Source organism: Schistocerca serialis, chromosome 6, assembly GCF_023864345.2.
Source record: "Schistocerca serialis cubense isolate TAMUIC-IGC-003099 chromosome 6, iqSchSeri2.2, whole genome shotgun sequence".
Classification (NCBI taxonomy): Eukaryota; Metazoa; Arthropoda; class Insecta; order Orthoptera; family Acrididae; genus Schistocerca; species Schistocerca serialis.
The window spans coordinates 728,891,484-728,915,535 of NC_064643.1; the positions used below are offsets into that span (position 1 = coordinate 728,891,484).

Genomic DNA, 24,052 nt, shown 5'->3' on the forward strand with positions numbered 1-24,052 from the left:
TGATAATGTGCCTCTACGACCAGTGTTCAACCTATCTTTGTGTATACAGTCCAATCGGAATTATTCCGTGACTATCTCAGCCAGCTTCCTGTCCCTAGTACTATATCGGCATTGTTACCATTAATAAGCAAGACAAGCTCTGGGACAGTTCCATACATGCTCTTGCAGTAAATTAAAATTATGTAACATATTGTTTCTCCAATCTGCCATATCGAATGCTATCCTCTTGATTTGATCCATTAATGAAGATAATATTCTGCCTTGTCTGAAATCGGAACGTATCTTATCCGGCCATTGGAAGGATTTCTACTCATAACAAACTCAGATGTTCATGCCATACATACTCTGTTACTCCAGTAACCAGTTCTTGTATTTAGTGCTTGGTTGACCTTTTAAGAAGAGGAGGCATACAATTCTTCACCTGGTAGTTTTTTAGTCATCAGTCTTCTGATTGGTTTGATGTGGCTCATCGCGAATTCTTCTCTTCCAGCCTCTTCATTTCAGAGTAACTCGTGCACCCTATTTCCTCAGTTGTACAGTTTTAACCCCCTACAGTCCCCTCTAGTACTATGGAGGTTATTCTCTGATGACAACGGATGTCTACCATCATCCAGACCCTTCATCTTGTAAGTATTTTCCATACATTCCTATCTTCACCATTTCTGTGGAGAACCTACTCATCCCTTATTAGTCCACCTGATTTTCAACATTCTTCTATAGCACCAATTCTCAAATGCTTCAATTCTCTTCTGTTTTGGTTTTCCCACTGTTCACTACACTCCCTTGGCCACAAATATCCTCTTTGCCTGTGTTAGTCAGTTTTTGATGTCATCCTTGATTTGTCCATCGTGGGTTATTTTGCTTCCAATGTATCAAAATTCCTTAACTTAAACTGTTTTGTAACCACTGGTTTTGATGTTAAGTTTGTTGTTATCCTCATTCTTGCTACTTCTATGTTTAGTTTGTTGTTATCCTCATTTTTGCTAATTCTCATTACTTTTGTCTTTTATCAGTTTATTCACAATCTGTATTCTACACTCATTAGACTATTCATTCCATTCAGCAGATCTCGTAATTATTGTTCATTTTCACTGAGGATGTGTAGCAATGTTATCGTATCACCTTGAATTTTAATCCCACTGCTGAACCTTTCTTTCCTTTCTTTCGTTGCTTCTTTGGTTGTGTAGATAGAACAGTAGGGGGCAAAAGACTTCTTGTATATCATACACCATTTTTAACCTGAGCACTTCGTTCTTGGTCTTCCAAACATATTGTGTCCCCTCTTGGTTCTCTTACTTACTGTATGTCACGCATCTCTCCCTGTAGCTTACTTGTCCCCCTGTCTCCCCCTCAGAATTTCCAGCATCTCACACTATTTCACATTGTTCTATGCTTTCTCTGGATCGACAAATTCTATGAACTTATCTTGATTTTTCTCCAGTCAGTCTATTGTGAAGCACACAGTTAAAACTGCCCTTGGTGCCTTTACCTTTCCTAAAGCTCAGCTGATCATCATCTAACACAGTTGCAGTTTTCTTTTCTATTCTTCTGTATGTTATTCTTGTCAGCCTGCTGTAGTTCCCCCTGCTACCTACAGAATGGGTGGATGACTTTTTTTCTAAACTCTGATGGTACATTGGCAGTCTCAAAGATTTACACACCAACTTGATAGTTATAAGGTTGCCATTAGTACCAGTGATGGTATAAATTCCAAATGAATGTTATCTATCCGTTCTACTTCATTTGATCATTAATGTTCTAGAGCTCTTTCAAATTCTGACTCTAATACTGGGTCCCCTATATCTTCCTTATCAGTTCCAGTTTCTTCTTTCAAGTCATCAGACAAGTCCTCCCACTCGTAGAGTTCTTCAGTGTACTCTTTCCACCTACCTGCTCTTGCTTCCGCAACTAACAATCTAATTCCTATTGCGCTCATAATGTTACCACCCTTGCTTTTTATTTCACTGATGCTTGTGTTGACTTTTCTGTATGCTGAGTCAGTCCTTTCCATGATCATTTCTTTTTTGATTTCTTCACATTTTTCATACAGGCATTTCGCCTTGACTGCCCCGAACTTCCTGTTGATTTCATGCCTAAGTGATTTATATTGCTGTATTCCTGTCTTCCCTTGAACATTTCTGTACTTCCTTCTTTTATTGATCAATTGAAGTATTTCTTCTGTTGTCCAAGGTTTCTTAGTAGTTACCGTCCTTGTACCTTATGTCGGTCTGTTCAATATTGGTGATTGACCCTTTTAGAGGGGTCCACTCCTCTTCAACTGAAAAAAGTGTCTACTGTGATACCCCTTATCGCAGTATCCATATCCGTAGCGAACTTCAAATGTGTCTCGTCATTCCTTAGTGCTTCAGTATCCACTTCTTTCCACACTTCAGTATCCCACTTTGTCCACATTGATTCTTCCAGATAATTCTGATTCTCTTAAACTTAATGTACCCCTCATCAATACTAATTGTGTGTACATCTGCACCTGGATGTACCTTACAGCCCAATATCTGATTTCAGAATCTCTGTTCGACCATAATGATGTAATGTAGTTGGAATCGTCCCGTGTCTCCAGGTTGTCTCCAAGTATACCTCCTACTCTTGTGATTTTTAACAGATTATCACTATTACCATCTGAAATTTATTATAGGACTCAGTTAGCCTTTCTCTTCCCTCATTTCTACTGCCTAGCCCATATTCTCCCACCCCCCCTTATTCTTTTCCTTCCCCTACAACTGCATTCCAATCCCCCATGGTTATTAGATTTTCATCTCTCATTACACACTGAATTAACTGGCCAGTATCCCCATATGTTTTCTCTGTCTCTTCATCTTCTGCTTTTGATGTCAGCATGTTCACCTGAACTATCATTGCTGGCATTGGTTTGCTGTCAAATTTGATAAGAACAACCCTATCACTGAACTGTTCCCAGTATCTCACTCACTGCCCTGCTTTCCTACTAGTAACAAATTGTACTTCCAGTATACCATTTTCTGCTGCCTTTGATTTTACATTATATGTGTCTGACCAGAAATCTGTATCTTCTTTCCATTTCACTTCACTGACCACCACTATATTTAGGTTGAGCCTTTGCTTTTCCATTTCCAGATTTCCTAGCTTTCCTACTATGTTCTAACTTCCTCTGACATTTCATGCTCAGACTTGGAGAATGTTATCCTTTTGTTGGTTATTCCATTTTTTCTCGTGGTTGCCTCCTCCTTGGCTGTCCCTACCTGAGATCTGAATGGCGAACTAACCCAGAATCTTTTGCCAGTGGAAGGATCATCATGACATTTCTTCAGTTACAGGTCACATGTCCTGTGGATATGCTTTGTGTGTCTTCAGTGCAGTTGTGTCCATTGTCTTTTGTATCCTCATGCCATTGATCATTGCTGATTCTTTTGCTCTTTGGGTTGTTTCCCACCTCAAGGGTAAGAGGCTCCTTGGCCTGCTATAACAAGGCTGTTGGCAGAGTGAAGGTGAAGTCTTCTGCTGAACTTGCTAATTATTTTTATTCAAAATTTAAGCAGTGGCTGGGTTCGAATCCAGGATCCCGGATGTTTTGGTTATTAGACAGACACTGTCCCTAGACCACAGTTTCACAGATATTAGAGGTCAAGAAATTTGGGTCCCAGGTTGTCACAGAATCATCTGAGCCTCTGTTAAGCTGTCCACTTGACTGCAAACCGTAGGACTGCAATAGGTTGTAGGAAAAATGCTACAAACCACTAACTCTGCTTCCACCTTGTGTGCATGTCCAGTTGTCTTCACCAATGCGGCCAGTTGCCTATGGAAACTGAGGCTGGCGTCTGAATCCTGGTGATAAGCATTGTTTATGAGCCACAATTTACAGATGGTTACACCAGTGTACCTAATCACTGTTGGCAGGCTTCTCCACATTTTGGATACAGCCATCCTCCCATACCAATCTGCTATTTCCCTAAGGGGCTCGAATCAACTGCCCAGTGTTGAAGCTTCCAGTGACAAGCAGTCCAACACTGTGCTTATCTACACCTTTCAGGAAGACAAGATGTCGTGTGCTGGCTCAGATGTGGGTAATATGTCAAACCTGTTTTTAAGGCATAAGGTGACAGCTGTGTGGCCAGTAGCCATTTTCGCTTTCCACCCTACAATTCGCAATCTCACCACTATACGCCATTCAATATGACGTAAGTGTCGACCAGTCACGATGAGTGGATCAGAAAGTGCTGTGACATCAGGGATTCAGGTAATGCTGCAGACACTAGAGGTGTTAAAGCATTTGTCTCTGGTGCCCCACTGTAAGTGCAGCCGTTGGCAGCTGCCTGAAGCCTGTCGACCGTGGCCAACACAGTTTCCAACTGTTATGACAGTGGCCAATTCCCCAACTACCTGTACACAACAGGCACAGTCCCTATCCATCTTTAATCAGTGTTTGTTTATGTCACAAGTAATATAACAGTAACCCAGGCAGTCTCTGGATGCAGTCTGAGCACTGCTTACTACTTCTGGTTTTTACTACACACAAACGCAGCTCGCACTATCCAAATGCACTAAAATGTACACAGGAATTTAGAATAAGTTAGTATAACCAGCCAACACAGTTAAATATACATATACAGTTCATCTCTTCACTGAAGCACTTGAGGACAAAAAGTAAACAAAATCCTGTGTATAAACAGGAACTGCTGCTGCTGCTGCTGCTGCTCCTGATGCATTTACTGGAAGATTATTTAAATAATTTTTGAAATATCCGTACAAATTCACTCCAACTTGGACTGTATGTAATATAAAACCATGGAACTCGATGAAACGAGTTATTACACATTGATGTTAATAATTATTAATAATGTTTGGGACATGTTATTTTGGACAATTTTTTGAGTCAAAGGAAAAGCTTTCGTAATATCTCAGGCCACAATCCTGTAGAAGAACCATTTGGCAACAAATTAATATTTTTGTATGAATTGTTTTAGTATATTGGGTGTCAGGCTGTCTTCCACCAGCCTTTTTCATTATTGAATAATTGGAAGTGAAAAAAACAAAATTTAAAATTACTGTTTGTGAAAAGCATTTAATGAAGCAATGAACTTCCTGCAACAGTTAAACTTTCGTGGGCATACATCATCAGTAGGTTGAAACATTACAAACGTTGACTACTCTGCAGTTTCCTTTGGATGAACCCAGCATATATGATGTTAGTGGTACGTGTTACTTTGAAGGCAATGGACCAGAAAAGATACATTAAAGTTATTAAACTCGTTATGTTCTCCAACTAAAAACACACACAGTCATCCAGGGCACTCACTCAGTAGAGAAACAAGTCTAGACCACCCAAGAATCACTCCTTCTCTTTCCTATAAATATGAGAAACTTTTTTATTATTCTGCTAGGCACCAGGGCAGAAAGGAATTAAAGCATGAGATCTTTTGTGAGCAGGCATGGATTCTAATACACACTTCAAACTAACGGGACACGAGTGTCAAGGAAACCATGAAAGATACATTGTGCATTAACATCTTCCATAGTGATGCAAGTTACACCTTTGGAAGTGTGTGAAAGGAGTAGGTGCTTGATACCAAGATATTCCAGAGGAGAACACATTGTATTTTACATAGCAGTAAGAATGATAATGCAGGCAATGTATCATCATTACTGCAGGTGTAATGTCTGTTTGATCGCTGGTCACCAGGAACAATTATACAGTGTCTCCCTAAGCTGACCACTAACAGCTTTTCATAGTGAGATATATGTATGACATTTTGTCAGTATGTCAGTAAACTGCATTTGAAACCACTTTTCATCTACCAGTGGAGAAGCCATTCTGTGTCCATTCACAAGCACTGATACATCTAGAGTTTGGTGCGATATATGTATGACATTTTGTCAGTATGTCAGTAAACTGCATTTGAAACCACTTTTCATCTACCAGTGGAGAAGCCATTCTGTGTCCATTCACAAGCACTGATACATCTAGAGTTTGGTGCGCAAAATTAAAAAAATTGAGCTCGTCATACTGACTGTTATGTAATGGTGTGAGTTTGCTTCCAAGCACTCTGAGACAGAAGATACCTGTAGATGGCTACGGATAGATCAGATTGTCGCCAGTAAGAGAATCTACAATTGAGTGCAAAAGTGGAAGGAGAGCTGATCCCAGCCAACAAAAAAAAGTATGTTAGGCATACAGCATGTTTCCTGGCTGTATCTTTTATCAGTTTACAGAATCTTATTCCTACATCTATCTGCATTAGATTGCAGTTGAAACCCCCACCCCACCCCCGGGGTACAGTGTTAATATCCCCCTTGCATATGAGGGGAAGAAGGGCCCACCCTATCCTGATGCATGTTTGCACATTGTACACTAGAAGCTGCAGAATGACTGATTTGCCAAATTCAGTTAATTTAATGAGTTAAGCTTTAATTGTAATTTCTGAAAATTTAACTTCGAACAGTGTGTAGGTTCAGCACCTATTATTGTGAGGATATATAAGGGCCAAATTTTTGGTCACAAGATAGTCAGTCCACAGCTGAGTTTCAGACAAGGAACCTGTGTTGGTTAGAACAACAACAATGCATCGAATTAACAGTGAAGTAAGTGTTACACCGATAGGCCATGTGGAAAAACAATGACATTGTCTTGTTGATTAATCGGGTTTCTGCCGGTTATTTGCGTCTTTCCTACGCGATATTTCAACTGCGTGACTCACGGTCTTCTTTAGGTGCTGTCTGATTGACAACAATCCGAATATAAAATGTCTGGCACAGCTTGGACGCCATTCAGAACTTAATTCAGATATATTGACAACGGATAATAACCACAAAGTACGCGCACAGCGCTCGGAACAGTTGCGGCTAGAAGAAAATACTACAGCCGTTGCTATTGGTTGGTGCACACCACGGACAGAATGCCAAATGTGGCGCGGACCGCTGAGGGGACATCTAGCACAACATAGGCATAAATACCAGATTCGTTCCACAATGGAATCAGTATCAGACAGCACCTGAAGGTGACTGCGAGTCGTGCAGTTGAAATATCATGCAGGAAAGACGTGAATAACCGGCAGAAACTCGGTTAAGCAACATGACAACACCTCCCTGGGAAAGCTTGAAGAATTACAATGACATTGTCTGTTTCCATATGTACCTGTTTATTCTTCAAGAACTGTGAACATTGTGGTTAGCTTTTAACTGCTTGTAGTTGTTCAACAGTAAACTGTTGTAGCAGTATGTGGATGTTTGCCTGCAACCTGTAAATGAGGCTTATTGAAAGTTAAACAACAGTCTATTGGTCATATAAATGTGTATATTGGGGGGGGGGGGGGGGATTGTGAAAAGTGAAAGTAAAAGACTGTGAAATGCAACTGTCAGCTACATCATTTACAGTAGACAGTAATTGTACTTCCACAACCCAGTTTTCAGCCATTGTAGCAGCCAGTACATCGACACTGAGGACTTGTAGATCAGTGACAATGTTGTGGAGAGCATGTACATTTCACAATATCAGCAGCAAATTGTGGTGAAGTTTTTTTTGCTTTCAAAATATGCTCCACTTAACACTCATTATTCCAAAAGCACATTCTGTTAATCATTGTGGTCTGAAAAAGTATTCATTCCATGTATCTAAAACACTTTGATTGCAATGTTTGATAAAAGGCTATCCAGTTTGTATATTCAGTAGTGGAGAGTCTGGCGGTATATTAAGCTCCCTTCTTGCATCAAGTGAAATACACTAGAAGAATAAAATCTACCACACTCCCTTCCCTTCCTTTCTGTAGCCCCCAACATTGATTATAATGAATTTCCCTTGAGGATTACAATTGAATGAAAACTTTTTTAACCATAAACCATTGTTCCAGAATATTCTGGGAATTTTAGATAACGGTGTTTTGCGTCAACATCACCGACTGCAATTGAAAAGTTCTGTATGTTATATAAATCATTTACAGTATTTAGATAAAAGCACTCGCATATTGAGGAGCTGGAGGCAATCCCACAACACATTCATAGTTTACTCAACAGTACTTGTAACAGTCATGTCTTTAAAACTCCTTCTGGTTTCTATTAGATAACGGAAGTTTCACCCATTAATCATTTGCCATATCATGTGTTGATACCTCAAACAGTTTATGAGATACGAGGAATGTTACAAATATTTCATTCTGACTTTTTGTTGGCACTCGTGTTTGGAACGAAGCACTTTAGATACGATCAATTTTCTCGAGATAGGTGATAAGATAGTGATGTCCTTTGTAGTTTGAAGAATAATTCAGTATGTTAGCTACATTTCTTATGCAGAAACATATGACCCAACATGCACCAAATGCAAATTCGCTGTGACCTTTCTTTTTCAATGCACACTTTTCGAAATTCGTGTAGTAGGTTAGTTAATTTTGAAATGTCACAATAACTATGACCATTAACCAAATGATAGACTGTTCTTCATAAAGCTAACAAGTAAAGCTATGAGAGTAGTTTCTGTAAAATCGTTTGAGAAAGATTGCGGATCAGCCAGTCTGCACATTTGCAGTCCACGCAGTTAAGCGAGCCTGCCGACTACGCTCAACTTCCTGCTCCAATATACCTGGGCGCAAAACAGCACTGTAACAGCTGCCTGACACGCAGCTCTGCTGTACACAGGTGCACTGCTCCACTATAATCTGAGACTAAGTCTTATGGTTTGGTGTGTGTTCTGGTTTTGTGTTGTGCTGTGTGGTCCTATTTCATTTCATTTAGCTCTGGGTATATAATAGATAGTACTTTTATAATGAAAATGTAAAGAATAAAATGTTATTAATGTTAATTCCTCTCTCTGGGGCTAGTTTTGCCAAAATATTACACCATATCTAAGACAGCTTCTATGCAGATTTATTTTATCATGTTTTATATTTATTGCCCGGGTTTCCGGGTTCGATTCCCGGCGGGGTCAGGGATTTTCTCTGCCTCGTGATGACTGGGTGTTGTGTGATGTCCTTAGGTTAGTTGGGTTTAAGTAGTTCTAAGTTCTAGGGGACTGATGACCATATTTGTTAAGTCCCATAGTGCTCAGAGCCATTTGAACCATTTATATTTATTTTTGTTATACAGATGAAAAATTTTAAAATTCTGACTATTTTAAAAAATTACAATTTTGATATCTCTCTTTTCAATTATTTTAATCCATGTCATTATACTGTTCTGTCATCTAGTGTCATTTTCATTGACCTGTATGCCCAGGTACACAGTATCAGTCAGTCTGTTTGCTACATTGATCTAGTTAACAGTGACTGACATTGTGGCTTGGCGTGATGACTGTGCCTCATGTCATATACAGCAGTGGTGTTTGTGCTATGTTTCACATTCACATACTGTTAACAAGACTGTGAGGTATGTTTCTTGCTGTAAATTTGTTGCATGTAGTTCTATGCCGTTGGCTTTGGATAGTGACAGTGTCTTATTTATACTCTCAATTTAAACACCATATGTGTATTCTGATATGTACTCTTAACAGCTTTTGCATAATCATTTCTGGTGAGTGCTATTGCATTCTGAAATATTTCTGACTTGTAACCATCTAACAATTTGCAAAACTGAAAATGACTGTTTAAGCCATTGAAGGTAATAATCAGTGTTCTCTATATTCCAATCTGGCAAAATAAAGGTTTTTACAGAATCTGCACTAGTCAAATTTACAGATCGCCATTTCCACTCTGACTGTGTCAGGTAATTGTAGCAACTAGTAATGATGATAGTGGAAAAAATAGAGGCAAAAGAATGTTCATGAATGGAATAAATTGAAGAATAACATTTTGTGCAATATCAGAAATGTACACATTTTCCAGTCTGGAAGCTAAGTGTTACTGTACTACATTGTAAGATGAATAACCAGAATAAGAATTAAGAAATTTATAAAGGTAAGCTTGTGCAGCTTTATGTTCCATATTACTACACTGAGGTGACAAAAGGTATGGGATACCTATATGCATGTATACAGATGGCAGTAGTATTGCATACACAAGGTATAAAAAGGCCGTGCAGTGGCAGAGCTGTCTTTGGTACTCAGGTGATTCATGTGACAAGGTTTCCAATGTGATTGTGGCCACACAGTGGAAATTAACAAACTCTGCATACCTAAGAGTAGGTGGCTATGTTGTTAATGCATCAGGACTTCCCACAACGGCCATCTTGTCAGATGACCTTAGCTGCAGCTGGGAGGTGCTCATGGGGAGAGCCCTTGAATGGATTAGGTGGCATCAAGGTGGACGTTTCACACATGAAATGTATCAGACTTTGTCAACATAGTAGCTAGACTGATCTGGCAGTTTCAGCTAATGTTGTTGTTGTGGTCTTCAGTCCTGAAACTGGTTTGATCCAGCTCTCGATGCTACCCTATCCTGTGCAAGTTTCTTCATGTCCCAGTACCTACTGCAACCTACATCCTTCTGAATCTGCTTGGTGTATTCATCTCTTGGTCTCCCTCTACGATTTTTACCCTCCACGCTGCCCTCCAATGCTAAATTTGTGATCCCTTGATGCCTCAGAACATGTCCTACCAACCGGTCCCTTCTTCTCGTCAAGTTGTGCCACAAACTTCTCTTCTCCCCAATCCTATTCAATACTTCCTCATTAGTTATGTGACCTACCCATATAATCTTCAGCATTCTTCTGTAGCACCACATTTCGAAAGCTTCTATTCTCTTCTTGTCCAAACTATTTATCGTCCACGTTTCACTTCCATACATGGCTACACTCCATACAAATACTTTCAGAAACAACTTCCTGACACTTAAATCTATACTCGATGTTAACAAATTTATCTTCTTCAGAAACGCTTTCCTTGCCATTGCCAGTCTACATTTTATATCCTCCCTACTTCGGCCATCATCAGTTATTTTGCTCCCCATAGCAAAACTCCTTTACTACTTTAAGTGTCTCATTTCCTAATCTAATTCCCTCAGCATCAGCCGACTTCATTCGACTACATTCCATTATCCTAGTTTTGCTTTTGTTTATGTTCATCTTATACCGTCCTTTCAAGACACTGTCCATTCCGTTCAGCTGCTCTTCCATGTCCTTTGCTGTCCCTGACAGAATGACAATGTCATCGGCGAACCTCAAAGTTTTTATTTCTTCTCCGCGGATTTTAATGCTTACTCCGAATTTTTCTTTTGTTTTCTTTACTGCTTGCTCAATATACAGATTGAATTACATTGGGGAGAGGCTACAACCCTGTCTCACTCCCTTCCCAACCACTGCTTCCCTTTCATGCCCCTAGACTCTTATAACTGCCATCTGCTTTCTGTACAAATTGTAAATAGCCTTTCTCTCCCTGTATTTTACCCATGCCAGCTTTAGAATTTGGAAGAGAGTATTCCAGTCAACATTGTCAAAAGCTTTCTGTAAGTCTACAAATGTAAAGAATTCGCATTAGTATTTTGCAGCCGTGACTTATTAAACTGATAGTTCGGTAATTTTCACATCTGTCAACACCTGCTTTCTTTGGGATTGGAATTATCATATTCTTCTTGAAGTCTGAGGGTATTTCGCCTGTCTCATACATCTTGCTCACCAGATGGTAGAGTTTTGTCAGGACTGGCTCTCCCAACGCCGTCAGTAGTTGTAATGGAATGTTGTCTACTCCTGGGGCCTTGTTTCGACTCAGGTCTTTCAGTGCTCTGTCAAACTCTTCACGCAGTATCATATCTCCCATTTCATCTTCATCTACATCCTCTTCCATTTCCATAATACTGTCCTCAAGTACATCGCCCTTGTATAGACCCTCTATATACTCCTTCCACCTTTCTGCTTTCCCTTCTTTGCTTAGAACTGGGTTTCCATCTGAGCTCTTGATGTTCATACAAGTGGTTCTCTTTTCTCCAAAGGTCTTTTTAATTTTCCTGTAGGCAGTATCTATCTTACCCCTAGTGAGATAAGCTTCTACATCCTTATATTTGTCTTCTAGCCATCCCTGCTTAGCCATTTTTCACTTCCTGTCGATCTCATTTTTGAGACGTTTGTATTCCTTTTTGCCTGCTTCATTTACTGCATTTTTATATTTTCTCCTTTCATCAATTAAATTCAATATTTCTTTTGTTACCCAAGGATTTCTACTAGCCCTCGTCTTTTTACCTATTTGATCCTCTGCTGCCTTCGCTACTTCATCCCTCAAAGCTACCCATTCTTCTTCTACTGTATTTCTTTCCCACATTCCTGTCAATTGTTCCCTTATGCTCTCCCTGAAACTCTGTACAACCTCTGGTTTAGTCAGCTTATCCAGGTCCCATCTCCTTAAATTGCCACCTTTTTGCAGTTTCTTCAATTTTAATCTGCAGTTCATAACCAATAGATTGTGGTCAGAGTCCACATCTGCCCCTGGAAATGTCTTACAAATCTCTGTCTTACCATTATATAATCTGTTTGATACCTTTTAGTATCTCTGGGATTCTTCCATGTATACAACCTTCTTTTATGATTCTTGAACCAAGTGTTTGCTATGATTAAGTTATGCTCTGTGCAAAATCCTACCAGACGGCTTCCTCTTTCATTTCTTAGCCCCAATCCATATTCACCTACTATGTTTCCTTCTCTCCCTTTTCCTACACTCGAATTCCATTACTATTAAATTTTCGTCTCCCTTCACTATCTGAATAATTTCTTTTATCTCATCATACATTTCATCAATTTCTTCATCATCTGCAGAGCTAGTTGGCATATAAACTTGTACTACTGTAGTAGGCGTGGGCTTCGTGTCTATCTTGGCCACAATAATGCGTTCACTATGTTGTTTGTAGTAGCTAACCCACACTCCTATTTTTTTATTCATTATTATACCTACTCCTGCATTACCTCTATTTGATTTTGTATTTATAACCCTGTATTCACCTGACCAAAAGTCTTGTTCCTCCTGCCCCCGAACTTCACTAATTCCCACTATATCTAACTTTAATCTATCCATTTCCCTTTTTAAATTTTCTAACCTACCTGCTCGATTAAGGGATCTGACATTCCACACTCCGATCCGTAGTATGACAGTTTTCTTTCTCCTGATAACAACGTCCTCTTGAGTAGTCCCCGCCCAGAGATCCGAATGGGAAACTATTTTACCTCCAGAATATTTTACCCAAGAGGACACCATCATCATTTAACCATACAGTAAATCTGCATGCCCTCGGGAGAAATTCGGCTGTAGTTTCCCCTTGCTTTCAGCCGTTCGCAGTACCAGCACAGCAAGGCCGTTTTGGTTATTGTTACAAGGCCAGATCAGTCAATCATCCAGACTGTTGCCCCTGCAACTACTGAAAAGGCTGCTCCCCCTCTTCAGGAACCATACGTTTGTCTGGCCTCTCAACAGATACCCCTCCGTTGTGGTTGCACCTACGGTACGGCCATCTGTATCGCTGAGGTACGCAAGCCTCCCCACCAACGGCAATAGGTTTCAGCTAATAGGTATCTACATTATATTGATCCGGCAGACTCAGTTGTTAGGTATCCAAGTTCAGTGTGGACAACTGCTTTCCCTACCTTGGCTACCCGATGGGAAAAGGGACAAGCCAGATGACTGGAGACAATTCATTCAATATCTAGTGTCTGCTAGAAAACAAGGAGATACTTTTACAGCACCAAGCCATTATTTTTCATTACCAAATAGAAGATAAATTTAGAAAAGTAGACATATTTGAAAGAATGTGAAATTGGTCACTACTGATTAAATCCTCCCCTGCTGCACAGTATCCAGCATTTAAGACATGTGAAAAACCGGATGACTTGTTAGTAAAAACTTGGTACAAAGAGTTCTCTTTCACAGAGACCTTACGTTCTACATGTGGCGTGCAACCTTACATCCTTACATCAGTTTGCCCAGTATTTAAAGCAGAAAATAAAATCCAAGAGTATAAAGCAATGGTCTGCATTTCGTATGCAGAGGCACGGAAAAAATATGAATGCATTCATTAAGTCGACATTAAAAGATGCCAAATTGTGCAAAAGTTGTTGCTGTTATGCTACCTACCGCATCCCTTTCAACACCTAATTTGCCACCTGCTATAAACCAAGAACTTGCAGGCAGAACGAAAAGTTTTATGCAAGAGAAAACTTCATTCCTTTTGGCTTCCTATGTTACAGAGCCAGCATGAGCCTACCAGCAGATACGGCAAGAGAAATTGTGTATCCCTCCAACAACACAAGAGAGGAAGACCTATGCCACAGTATCTTCCTCCCAAAATGTAACTGGCATACAGTTAATACTAAGCCATGTCTCTGAAGTATTCTTTCTTCCAGGAGCGCTAGTTCTTCAAGGTCTGTAGGAGAGCTTCTGTGAAGTTTAGAAGGTAGGAGATGAGGTACTGGCAGAATTAAAAGCTGAAGTTTGGAAGATAGGAGATAAGGTACTGGCAGAATTAAAAGCTGTGAGGACGGGTCGTGAGTCATGTTTGGGTAACTCAGATGGTAGAGCACTTGCCTGCGAAAGGCAAAGATCCTGAAGTTGTGTCTCTGTCCAGCATACAGTTTTAATCTGCCAGGAAGTTTCAGCAGTAAATATATTCAGAATGCTGAAATTTTTATTAAGATTCTCTAATTACATTATATTGTCAGGAGATAATGCATTTACTGCCGAGAAACTACTCATGGACAAATATCTGATATACTAAAACAATCCAGTATATCTACACATTTCTTTTACCTTGACAGTAAAACAGCTGTTTCATTTTACATACATGCTTGCAGGAGCATGAGTGTGGGTAGTTGGGGGAGGCGGGGATAATTGCCACAAGAATGCTGGTACCCATATATCTGAGCTAATGATATGACAGAGGACTGCTGGCACATAAATAATGTTAAAAAGATTTGTCTGAATGTTATTCCCTTAGGGTTAGTGGAATTCTGAATAATTATTATGCCTTTTTTACAGTGAAAGTTGTTCAAGTCCTAGGAAAACAGAAAGCCATAGACCTATTTGAGAAAACAAGAAAAGTAGAAGAAGTTGGTGGGCTGATGATAATGGTGAGTAGGTGTTACATACATTGCTTCTAAAACTCCTCTACCATTTACCAATATTTAAGAAAATAAATCATTGAATTTTTTTATGTTGTTGTCTTTCAAGCAAATAAAATGTTGGCCTACCGTTTATTTATGCCTGGCATACCTACCTTTCATTAATATCTTGAATATCCGCAAGAAACCTCAACTTTTGAATAATATTCATCATTTCATTTCTGTGTACAAAAATATTTTTAAATCAATTTATGGTTGTTTTAAGTAGTATTCAAATACTGTGCTACATAGTCTGACATTATCTGAGTATTTCATTAAGGCTCGACAGTAGCCTGAAATTATAAGCTTTCTGTGGTTATTTTGTGTAATCTGTCAATCATTTTAGTGAGTGCTTCAAAGCAAGTGCCATCTGGATTCTTCCAGCTTTTCTTAATTTCATAAGTGGGAACTCGCCCTGCAACATACAATTCCTTCCTGTAACCCCATTGACCTCAGCCTTTACTGGTCCCTGTCTTCCACCTACCTATCCCCTTGTCTGCTCCCACCCCTGCCCCTACACTTGCCTTCTATCCTACTAGCATACCTGTGGAGTCCTTCACCCTTTTCTACTTCTATCCTCTTCACTTTGTTCTTACCATCCCCACTCTCTCTCAGCACAGCCTCCTTATGCTGGTCCTATATGCCCACTCTCCTGGCCCCACCACACTCCTGCATTCTCCCACAGGCAGACTGGCATCTTCTTCCCCATTACCCCCCTCTACAGTCTCCCCTCCCCCCCCGTCCCCAATCCACTTCTTCTGTAACCTCACTTCCCATGCGGTGAGGTACGTTAAGATCCCAGGTACGTAACAATGTGGAAAAAGATAGTTGCTACTCACCATATAACAGAGATGATGACTCACAGAATAGGCACGTCAAAAAGACTGTCACACAGTAAGCTTTCAGCCAACAAGACCTTTGCCAAAAAAAAGAAAAAAAAATGACATAGAGCTTGTTGGCCAAAAGCTTATTGTGACATCTTTTTGCTGTGCTTAATTGCGACTCATCATCTCCGCTATATGGTGAATAGCAAGTATACTTTTCTTAATATTGTTACCTTCCATCCTGGATTTTCCATTGTTTGAAGATCCCAGGTATCATACACTGCAGCCATTCAACAAAAGATGAAATAATCTATTTACATTTGTGCAACGGTGTGAAAATATATTTTTGTTATCAGTTGTGCAATTTTTTTGCGTGGTTATTGTCATACAAACCTTTTAAATGTGACCTAAACATCTATTGCACTGTGGACAAAATAATACAGATGGAAATTTAAATGACAGGTAGGTTTATAAGTATAACAAAATTCAAGCAAAATGAGAAACAGATATAATGAGCACAATAGTGTGGGCAAAAGAATAGAGTGATGAAACAATAGAAATTAAATAAAAAATAATACATAAAATTAATTAAAAGCACATGAATGAAGATTTCAAGTGGAGAAAGATTGATAGGGAGAAAAATGACAGCAAATAAAGAAGTTGATATTATGATTAAAATTGTGTGACAAAGGAAAGGAATTAAAAACTTACATGTATATCAATTAATTGAATAAAAATGATAATCAACGTCATTTAGAAAAGAATTAAAAATAAAATTTTGTGCCCCTGACAAGATTCGAACCATAACCTCCTCCATGTGAAGCTGTTATCCTATCGATTACACCATGCAACCAAACTATGTAACGCAACACTATTGAGTGTCACACAAAATTCCAATTTTTTTTTCTTCATTACCCACAAATAAGGGCCCACCAGGCTGAATGACTGCAGTATGTGATACATGGGATCACAACCTATGTCATTCCGCTGGGGACCTCTCCTTGCCAGTCGCAGTCTGTCCTTTGTGCTTGGAGACAACAGTGGTCACGTGTGTGAGAGTGAAGCATGTGTGAAGGTGTGTGCATTTTATTTTGTGTACGTGTGATGAAGGGCTTAATACAACAGCTAATAATATCTAGCAGTATTTCCCCCCCATCGTCCTGTGTACCTGTCTGCCACTCAACACCTCTATGTGATGAATAGCAACCCGTCTTCTTCATTATCATTATAATAGCATTTATTTTACATCTGTGGCACGACATTTTAGTGATTTTGTGCCTCACTTTTCTATGGCAGCAGTTATTTTTTACAGTTGCATAAATACACTACAGCTTGCAACAAAAGTTCACATTAAAAGAAATGACATGATCCACAAGAAAGGAATTCACACAATTGGCTCATTGTGCATGCAGGTTAAACCGGATACAGTTGAAGTGCTATATAGGAACAAAGATGTGACAGTAGTTATAGATGGTGATGGAAACCACCAGAATAGTAGTTAATTTGCGTGACTGAATAAGTATACAGGGTGGCCACTTAACCTTGCAACCTTGAAAACCGGGGAAAGCCTTGAATTTGTGGGGGGGAAAAAAACTTGAAAATATCTTGAATTTCCACAAAAAACCTCAACTTTTTAATAATATTCATCATTTAATTTTTGTGCACAAAAATATTTTTAACTCAATTTATGGTTGTTTGGTTGTTTTAAGTAGTATTCAAATACTGTGCTACATAGTCCGACATTATCTGAGTATTTCTATCTTTATCTCAGTGTCTTCATTCATATGATTTGATTTAATTTCTTTCCCAACGTGGCTCTCTGTTCAAGAGACACGATGTTATTGGAGTGTCTGTTTGTGCGAAATCGCAGCTCGAATGACAGGCTTTATTTATCTACACTAAAATTCGCGCATTTCAATAAAATAACCCACACAAACTCATGTTAGACAGATCTGTTCCTCACAAGTAAGTTTTCTTTTGCCTGATTCTGTGTTGGGAAATCTCTTCCAGGAAACATGTGCTGCGAGCATTTTGATAATTCAAACTTAAAACTTCATACGAGTTGGTTTTGATGTTTTGTAAGTAATAATGAATGATAGTTCCTGTAGATGACTTTACATTGGCAATGTTACTTGTAAACACAATTTCGTGTTGTCTTGGTAGCAATTATTTAACATGCCGATTGTTAGCCAAAAATGATGTGAGCATAACGTCGAAAACATAAGCATTCAGTGGGGAGGTGGGTTTTCTTCAGTTCTGAATTATTCATGCAGCAGCAATTTTTTAAACAGGACATGCTGCCAGACACCATGTTGCGCATGCACAGAGCTGAAATCGCGTATATGTAGTGCCTTCTCCCACTTCTGGCTGCCTGGAGTATGGCTGTTTGATGTATAAACAGTGACAGCTAACCAGCCAGAATCTGCCCAAAAAATTTTTTGTGACACTCCCAAGCTGCCAGATTCGCGCGTGCTCGTAACTGTGTGAGTTAAGAGTGGGGTACACTTTTCAGTCGTTTTGAAGCTACTGCAGTTCCCGCATTCGGCTATTTCATGTTTACACCCTGTATACTTATTCAGTCAAGCAAATTAACTACTACTCTGGTGGTTTCCATCGCCACCTATCAGTTGTTTATCCACCACTATGTGCGGAAATCTTAACTTGAAATGAGACGAGAAATGTTCAAGCAGTGCAAAGGCCAAACATGGGTTTTTATGTCATCGCACTAACACCGGTTTTTTAGTGCTTGAAAGTTGCTGTCTGGCAGTTGCTTAAACGAACCCATTGTTACAACTCTTCCGAGACTGGTGCTGTCTACATCTTTCTGAGATGGACGGTCACAACAGAAACCAGAAGTAATGGAGACAGATTGTGTGAATCGTCCGCGCAGTTGAAAAAGTTCATGACATTTTCAGAGTGCAGTGTTTTTTCTCCATGCCTAAATAGAGCACAACTTGATACCACAGTACGTAGGCTAGGCGTGACACCAAATTACTAACGAATGCATTATGTTCTTGGTTCAACGCAACAATAAATATTTCGACAGTGGGGAAAAGTGCTTTAGACAGATACGCTAACAGCCAAAAGCATAAACTTTCCACAAACAAACGGAAGTCTTTGCAATGAATATATTTATGCAACACCAAGAACCTCTCTAATTCTGCGAGTTTTAAGACCATATCGGAAGCCGTTAAAGACAAATTCTTAGGTCCAATTTTTTTTTTCTGTGACTGCACGTGCATTCAGAGGTTATTTACGTGATTTCCAAGGGCTCTTTTTTATTTTTTTTACAATGAATTGTTCACTCTTACCACCTCTTTGATGCAGCAAGTTGTCAGACCAGACATTTTGGTAAACAAAAAAATCCCTCACAAAGATCGACATGAAGGATAAGAAGAATGTGATCATTGCTCAGTTCTTTGCATAGGATTTTACTACACAGGATGCCCTAAAGAAAGTTAAGGACCTGACTGACATCTTGAGGCTTAAAGAAGAAATGCGTTTTTGTGCTGTTGCCATGATACAAAAGCTACTTGAAAGATCACTTACACATGCCATTTCATGTTTGGACCCTTGAGTAGCATTAAATCAAGAAATGGCTGTAAAAAGGTTGACATTGTGCCTTGAAATTCTCGCCTATGGTGAAAGGTTATCTGGCGTAAAAGCAGATGGTGTTAATTAAGAATTTTTCAATATTTGTAACGGGTCTTGTATTCAAAACAAAATGAGAATGTTCGAAAGAAGGGAAACTTGTTTGGATGAATTTTGGATGAAAGCGATTAAACTGTCACAAAAAGAATGTTATAACTTTGAAGATTTTCTCAAAATCATTTTAATATTTTCACGTAGAAATGCTGTTGTGGGCCGAGGTTTTTCAATAAATTCTGGGCATATTGTTGAGAATCAAATGAAAAAAAGTCTTATTGCTCAAAGACCTATTTATGCTGTGATCCATGATGATTGTGGTGTTGATAATTTCAAAATTAGAAAAGTTTAATTCTTTCTATGCATAATGCAAGTTCATTGTATAAAGATGATAAAAAGAAACAACTAAGTGAAACTGAAAAACAACAAGAACAAGATTTTGTCAGAAATTAAGATGTTAGAATGTAAGAAGAAGAAGAAGAAGAAGAAGAAGAAGAAGAAGAAGAAAGTTGGTGGAAGCAGCCAAAATTATGGCTAAATTTGAAAAAGTAGTTCTCATCTAAATATTTTTGTTGGTCTTTGATCTTATTGTTCATAATACAATATAAATTATAAGACTTTATAGATGTTCCAAGTTATTTGTCTGTAAAACTTGTTATTTATAGAGCCAAAAGCAATATTTGCTTATGTTCATGTTTAAGTGGTTTCAAAGTGTACAACTTTGCTTCCGCCATTTTTTCCCCAAGATTTGAGGCTTCAATGAAACACATTGGTTACACATGTATCATTCAAAGTATTTTCCATTGCTGGCCACCACTTCCTCCCATCTTTCGGGCAGTGTATGATTCCCGCTTCGAAAAACTTGTTCATCTTTTGAAGCAATCCACGAATCAATCCAATTTGTGACTTCTTCATGAGATCGGAAGTGTTGGCAAGCCAGGCCATGCACCATTGATCAACAGGTGATAGTCCGGGGGAGCAATGTCTGGAGAATACGGTGGGTGGGGTAGGACTTCCTATTAACGTTTTCAAGTACGTTTTGACCTCTTTTGCAACGTGTGGTCGAATGTTGTCATGCTGCAAAATCACTTTATAGTGCCTCTCGCTGTATTGTGGCCGTTTGTCTTGTAATGCTCTGATCAAATGCATTAATTGCATTCGATAACGAGCACCTGTGATTGTTTCACTCGGTTTTAACACCTCGTAGTACACAACGCTGAGCTGGTCCCACCAAATCCAGTAAATGATCTGTGAATATTCGGTTTGGTTGTTGATGTGGAAGCATGGTCGGTATATTACCATGAGTTTTTTGTTTATGGTTATCGTAATGAACAAATTTTTCATCCCCGGTCACAATGTGATGCAGAAATCCCTTCTGTTTTTGCCTCTGAAGCAACTGTTCACGAACCCAGAAACACCGTTCAACATCTCTTGGTTTCAGCTCACACAGGACCCAAGTTCCTTGTTGCTGAATCATGTCCATAGCCTTGAGACATTTTGAAATGACTTTCTGTGTCACTCCCACTAATCATGCCAATTCTTCTTGAGTTTGACGTGAGTCTTCACTAAGCAATGTCTCAAATTCTTCATCTTCGAAAACATTCTGTCTTGCACCACTATGCCAGTCAACGATGCTAAAATCACCGTTCTTGAAGCATTGAAACCACTCACGATACGTTCTTTCACTGATAGTGTCCTTACCATATGTACTTGAGAGCATTTGATAACACTCAGCTGCTGTTTTCTTCATACTGAAACAAACACATTTTCAGTCAAGAACAACTGTACGATGCAGAAACAAATTGACTAATATTTGAATGAGGTTATGTTGACCAAGGTCCAAGCTAATTGCCTGACGTCTGCGATCTGTTTCTTTCAACCTCTGCTTACAGTTGTCGCCACTTATCGGCAAATGGCGGATGCAAAGTTGTACAACTTGTATTAAAACTGATAAAAAGAAAGTCACACAAGTGTGGCAAACTTGCAGTTATGTGGTTTGCAGACCATCTCTGTTTATTTTGGTGTCTTTTTAGAACTGTAAGAACAAAAAAATTAAGTGCCTTAATTAGAACAAAATAATGTTTTCGTTTAAAATGCACTTTTGAGGATGTACTGGTAATACATTTGCTACGGGAGGGCACTCTGGGAGGCTGAATCCTACATGTCTGTCGTTCCTGAAATGTTGTTTTCAATTTTCCATTTCAGCTTCTATGAATTCCAGAACTCATAACTTCCAACATTCTCCATTAGGTCAGTGTATTATTTACACACACTTGAGGCATTAAAATTCGTTGATGTGGTACTAGAGTTTTGCAGAACAAAACTTTTTTAACTACACAGATGTTTTAAAACCGTTGTTGGGAAAATATAAGTGGAAACATCTGAAACAGGAAAAATAGCTGCCCATTTCATGAAAGTACAGTGTGTCATATGAAATGCAGTATATTTACAAATTTTGGAAATAAATTGTCAGTCATCTCTCTCTCTCTCTCTCTCTCTCTCTCTTTCTCCTTTTGTGTGTGTTGTAGGGGTGAGGATTCTGCTTTTTTTATAAATATTCAAGCTGCTATATGTCACACATTAATTGATGGCTCGCCACAGCATTTCCTCAAAAATAACCCCTGCACTGATCTGTCACTTCATAGTCTAGGCATGTAGACAAATTGAGAAAAACAGTATGTGCAACATACGATTTGCTGCGAAATATTGATTTTGGAATCATACGACGACATAATTTTTGCTAACAAAAACAAATTTACGTTTCTGTTGCCTCAAAAAACTTAAAGGAGAAAGTTCTAGATGAAACTGAAAGTATTGTTTCATGATGAAATGCAACATTCTACAGCCATTAGTTCATGAGAAATGACTGTATTGTAGTGTGTCCAGCATTTATTGCTTCTGTCACAAACTGATTGTTTAAGCCAGCAGATGATCATCAGAAGTCTAGCTTAAACGAGCAGAGTTGTCTAAATGAATACACTTCGAATACGACTGTGTCACATTATAATGAGCAGTATCCTCCAACTGTTCAAACTCAGCCCGCATCTCGTGGTCGTGCGGTAGCGTTCTCGCTTCCCACGCCCGGGTTCCCGGGTTCGATTCCCGGCGGGGTCAGGGATTTTCTCTGCCTCGTGATGGCTGGGTGTTGTGTGCTGTCCTTAGGTTAGTTAGGTTTAAGTAGTTCTAAGTTCTAGGGGACTGATGACCATAGATGTTAAGTCCCATAGTGCTCAGAGCCATTTGAACCATTTATTTGTTCAAACTCAGTGTTGTACATCATAACGTGATATGGTTCAGTTTCTATGACATATATTTTAAAAATAAGTTACTTGTTATTTCTAGCACAGTATGTTTGCTAACCTCATTTAGGTAAAAACATGTGACCTGGCAACCTGGAAAATCATTATTTTAATCTGGAAATAACTGTGAATTTGAAAATTAATAAATAATAAAAAAATACCCTGAGTATACCAGTGTAGTGGTGCCCAAGTGTGAATTCACTCAGCAATCTCACAGAGAAGTGTAGCTGACTTGAACAACAGTAAGAGCTGTCCAATTTTTTATCTGGAAATGTCCATAAATGTAATTTTATCGTCTGTGAAAGCATCTGTTACGATCAGAACATTGGATCAGTTGTCTTGCAGAGAGTGAGAGGAAGCTCATGTCCTCTCAGGCTGAAATTGATTGGCTGTCTGGTCTCATGTGATCTGTCAGCTAGAGTTTCTGTGGTTCACTTGCTGGTAGCATCCTAGCCAGATATAAACATAGTGACTCTTCTCAATTGTTCTGATATTCAGTTGCTACATATAGTGGAGTTACAAGTGAAATGATAATATTCGATGGAGTAGAAAACAATTTAAGTAGTGAAGATAACCTTTTGCCATACTTGAGTGTTAGGCACACATAAATGTGTCTGAACTTTTGGACCCCGAGTTTCTCTGAGAGTTCCTTCTGCAGGGCTGCAGATTGACTGGGCTTCATGACAACATGATGATTACTTAATGAGGCAATAAACATAGCTGTTTAACATTAGTGATGTTTTCTTTCCTGGTAATTAAGTGGTACTTTTACCAATCAAGAAAACCAGCAGCCTTTTAAAAATGGATGGTGCAAACATTCCACTCTTTTCAAGACAGTTAGAAACATACAGGCAAAGAGGATGCCTATGGTACTGCTACCCTGCCAAGTGATGTAACAGTGTGACAAATAACAGTTCTGTCTCTGTGACAACATTTGTCATTTTCAAGAACTCCATAGCTGCTGACGGTCTGTTGGCAGATTTTCCCAAATTATTGGGGCTGCTTCAGCATTTAAGGAAGATTAGGCAAGAAATTTTCCTGTTCCTAGTAAGTAGACGCTTCTGAAAATGTTTTGTCCTTGTCAGGGTGTTAGTTGTGCCTAAAACACTCATGTTTTCCTTGGATATATTTGAAATGTCATAGAAAACTTAACAGTCATTTGTACTGTTACAAAATTTCATGGTACTGATTTCTTGAAAGTTGACAGAAATGTTAAACCACACAGCAGGCCAAATTTGAGTCACTGTCACCAGTTCCTGAATATTTAATTTTCAAATCTAAATCTAACTACACAAT

At 39.0% G+C, this 24,052-nt stretch overlaps 1 protein-coding gene across 2 annotated transcripts in view; it reads left to right on the forward strand.

Moving 5' to 3' along the window:
• LOC126484178 (phosphorylated adapter RNA export protein) overlaps positions 1–24,052 on the forward strand; it is a 113,313-nt gene that overhangs the window by 66,282 nt on the left and 22,979 nt on the right. For both annotated transcript variants that reach the window (XM_050107588.1, XM_050107587.1), the window contains exon 4: positions 14,867–14,958. In XM_050107588.1, coding sequence (XP_049963545.1) covers positions 14,867–14,958 — 92 coding nt within the window. The remainder of the gene's footprint in view (positions 1–14,866; positions 14,959–24,052) is intronic.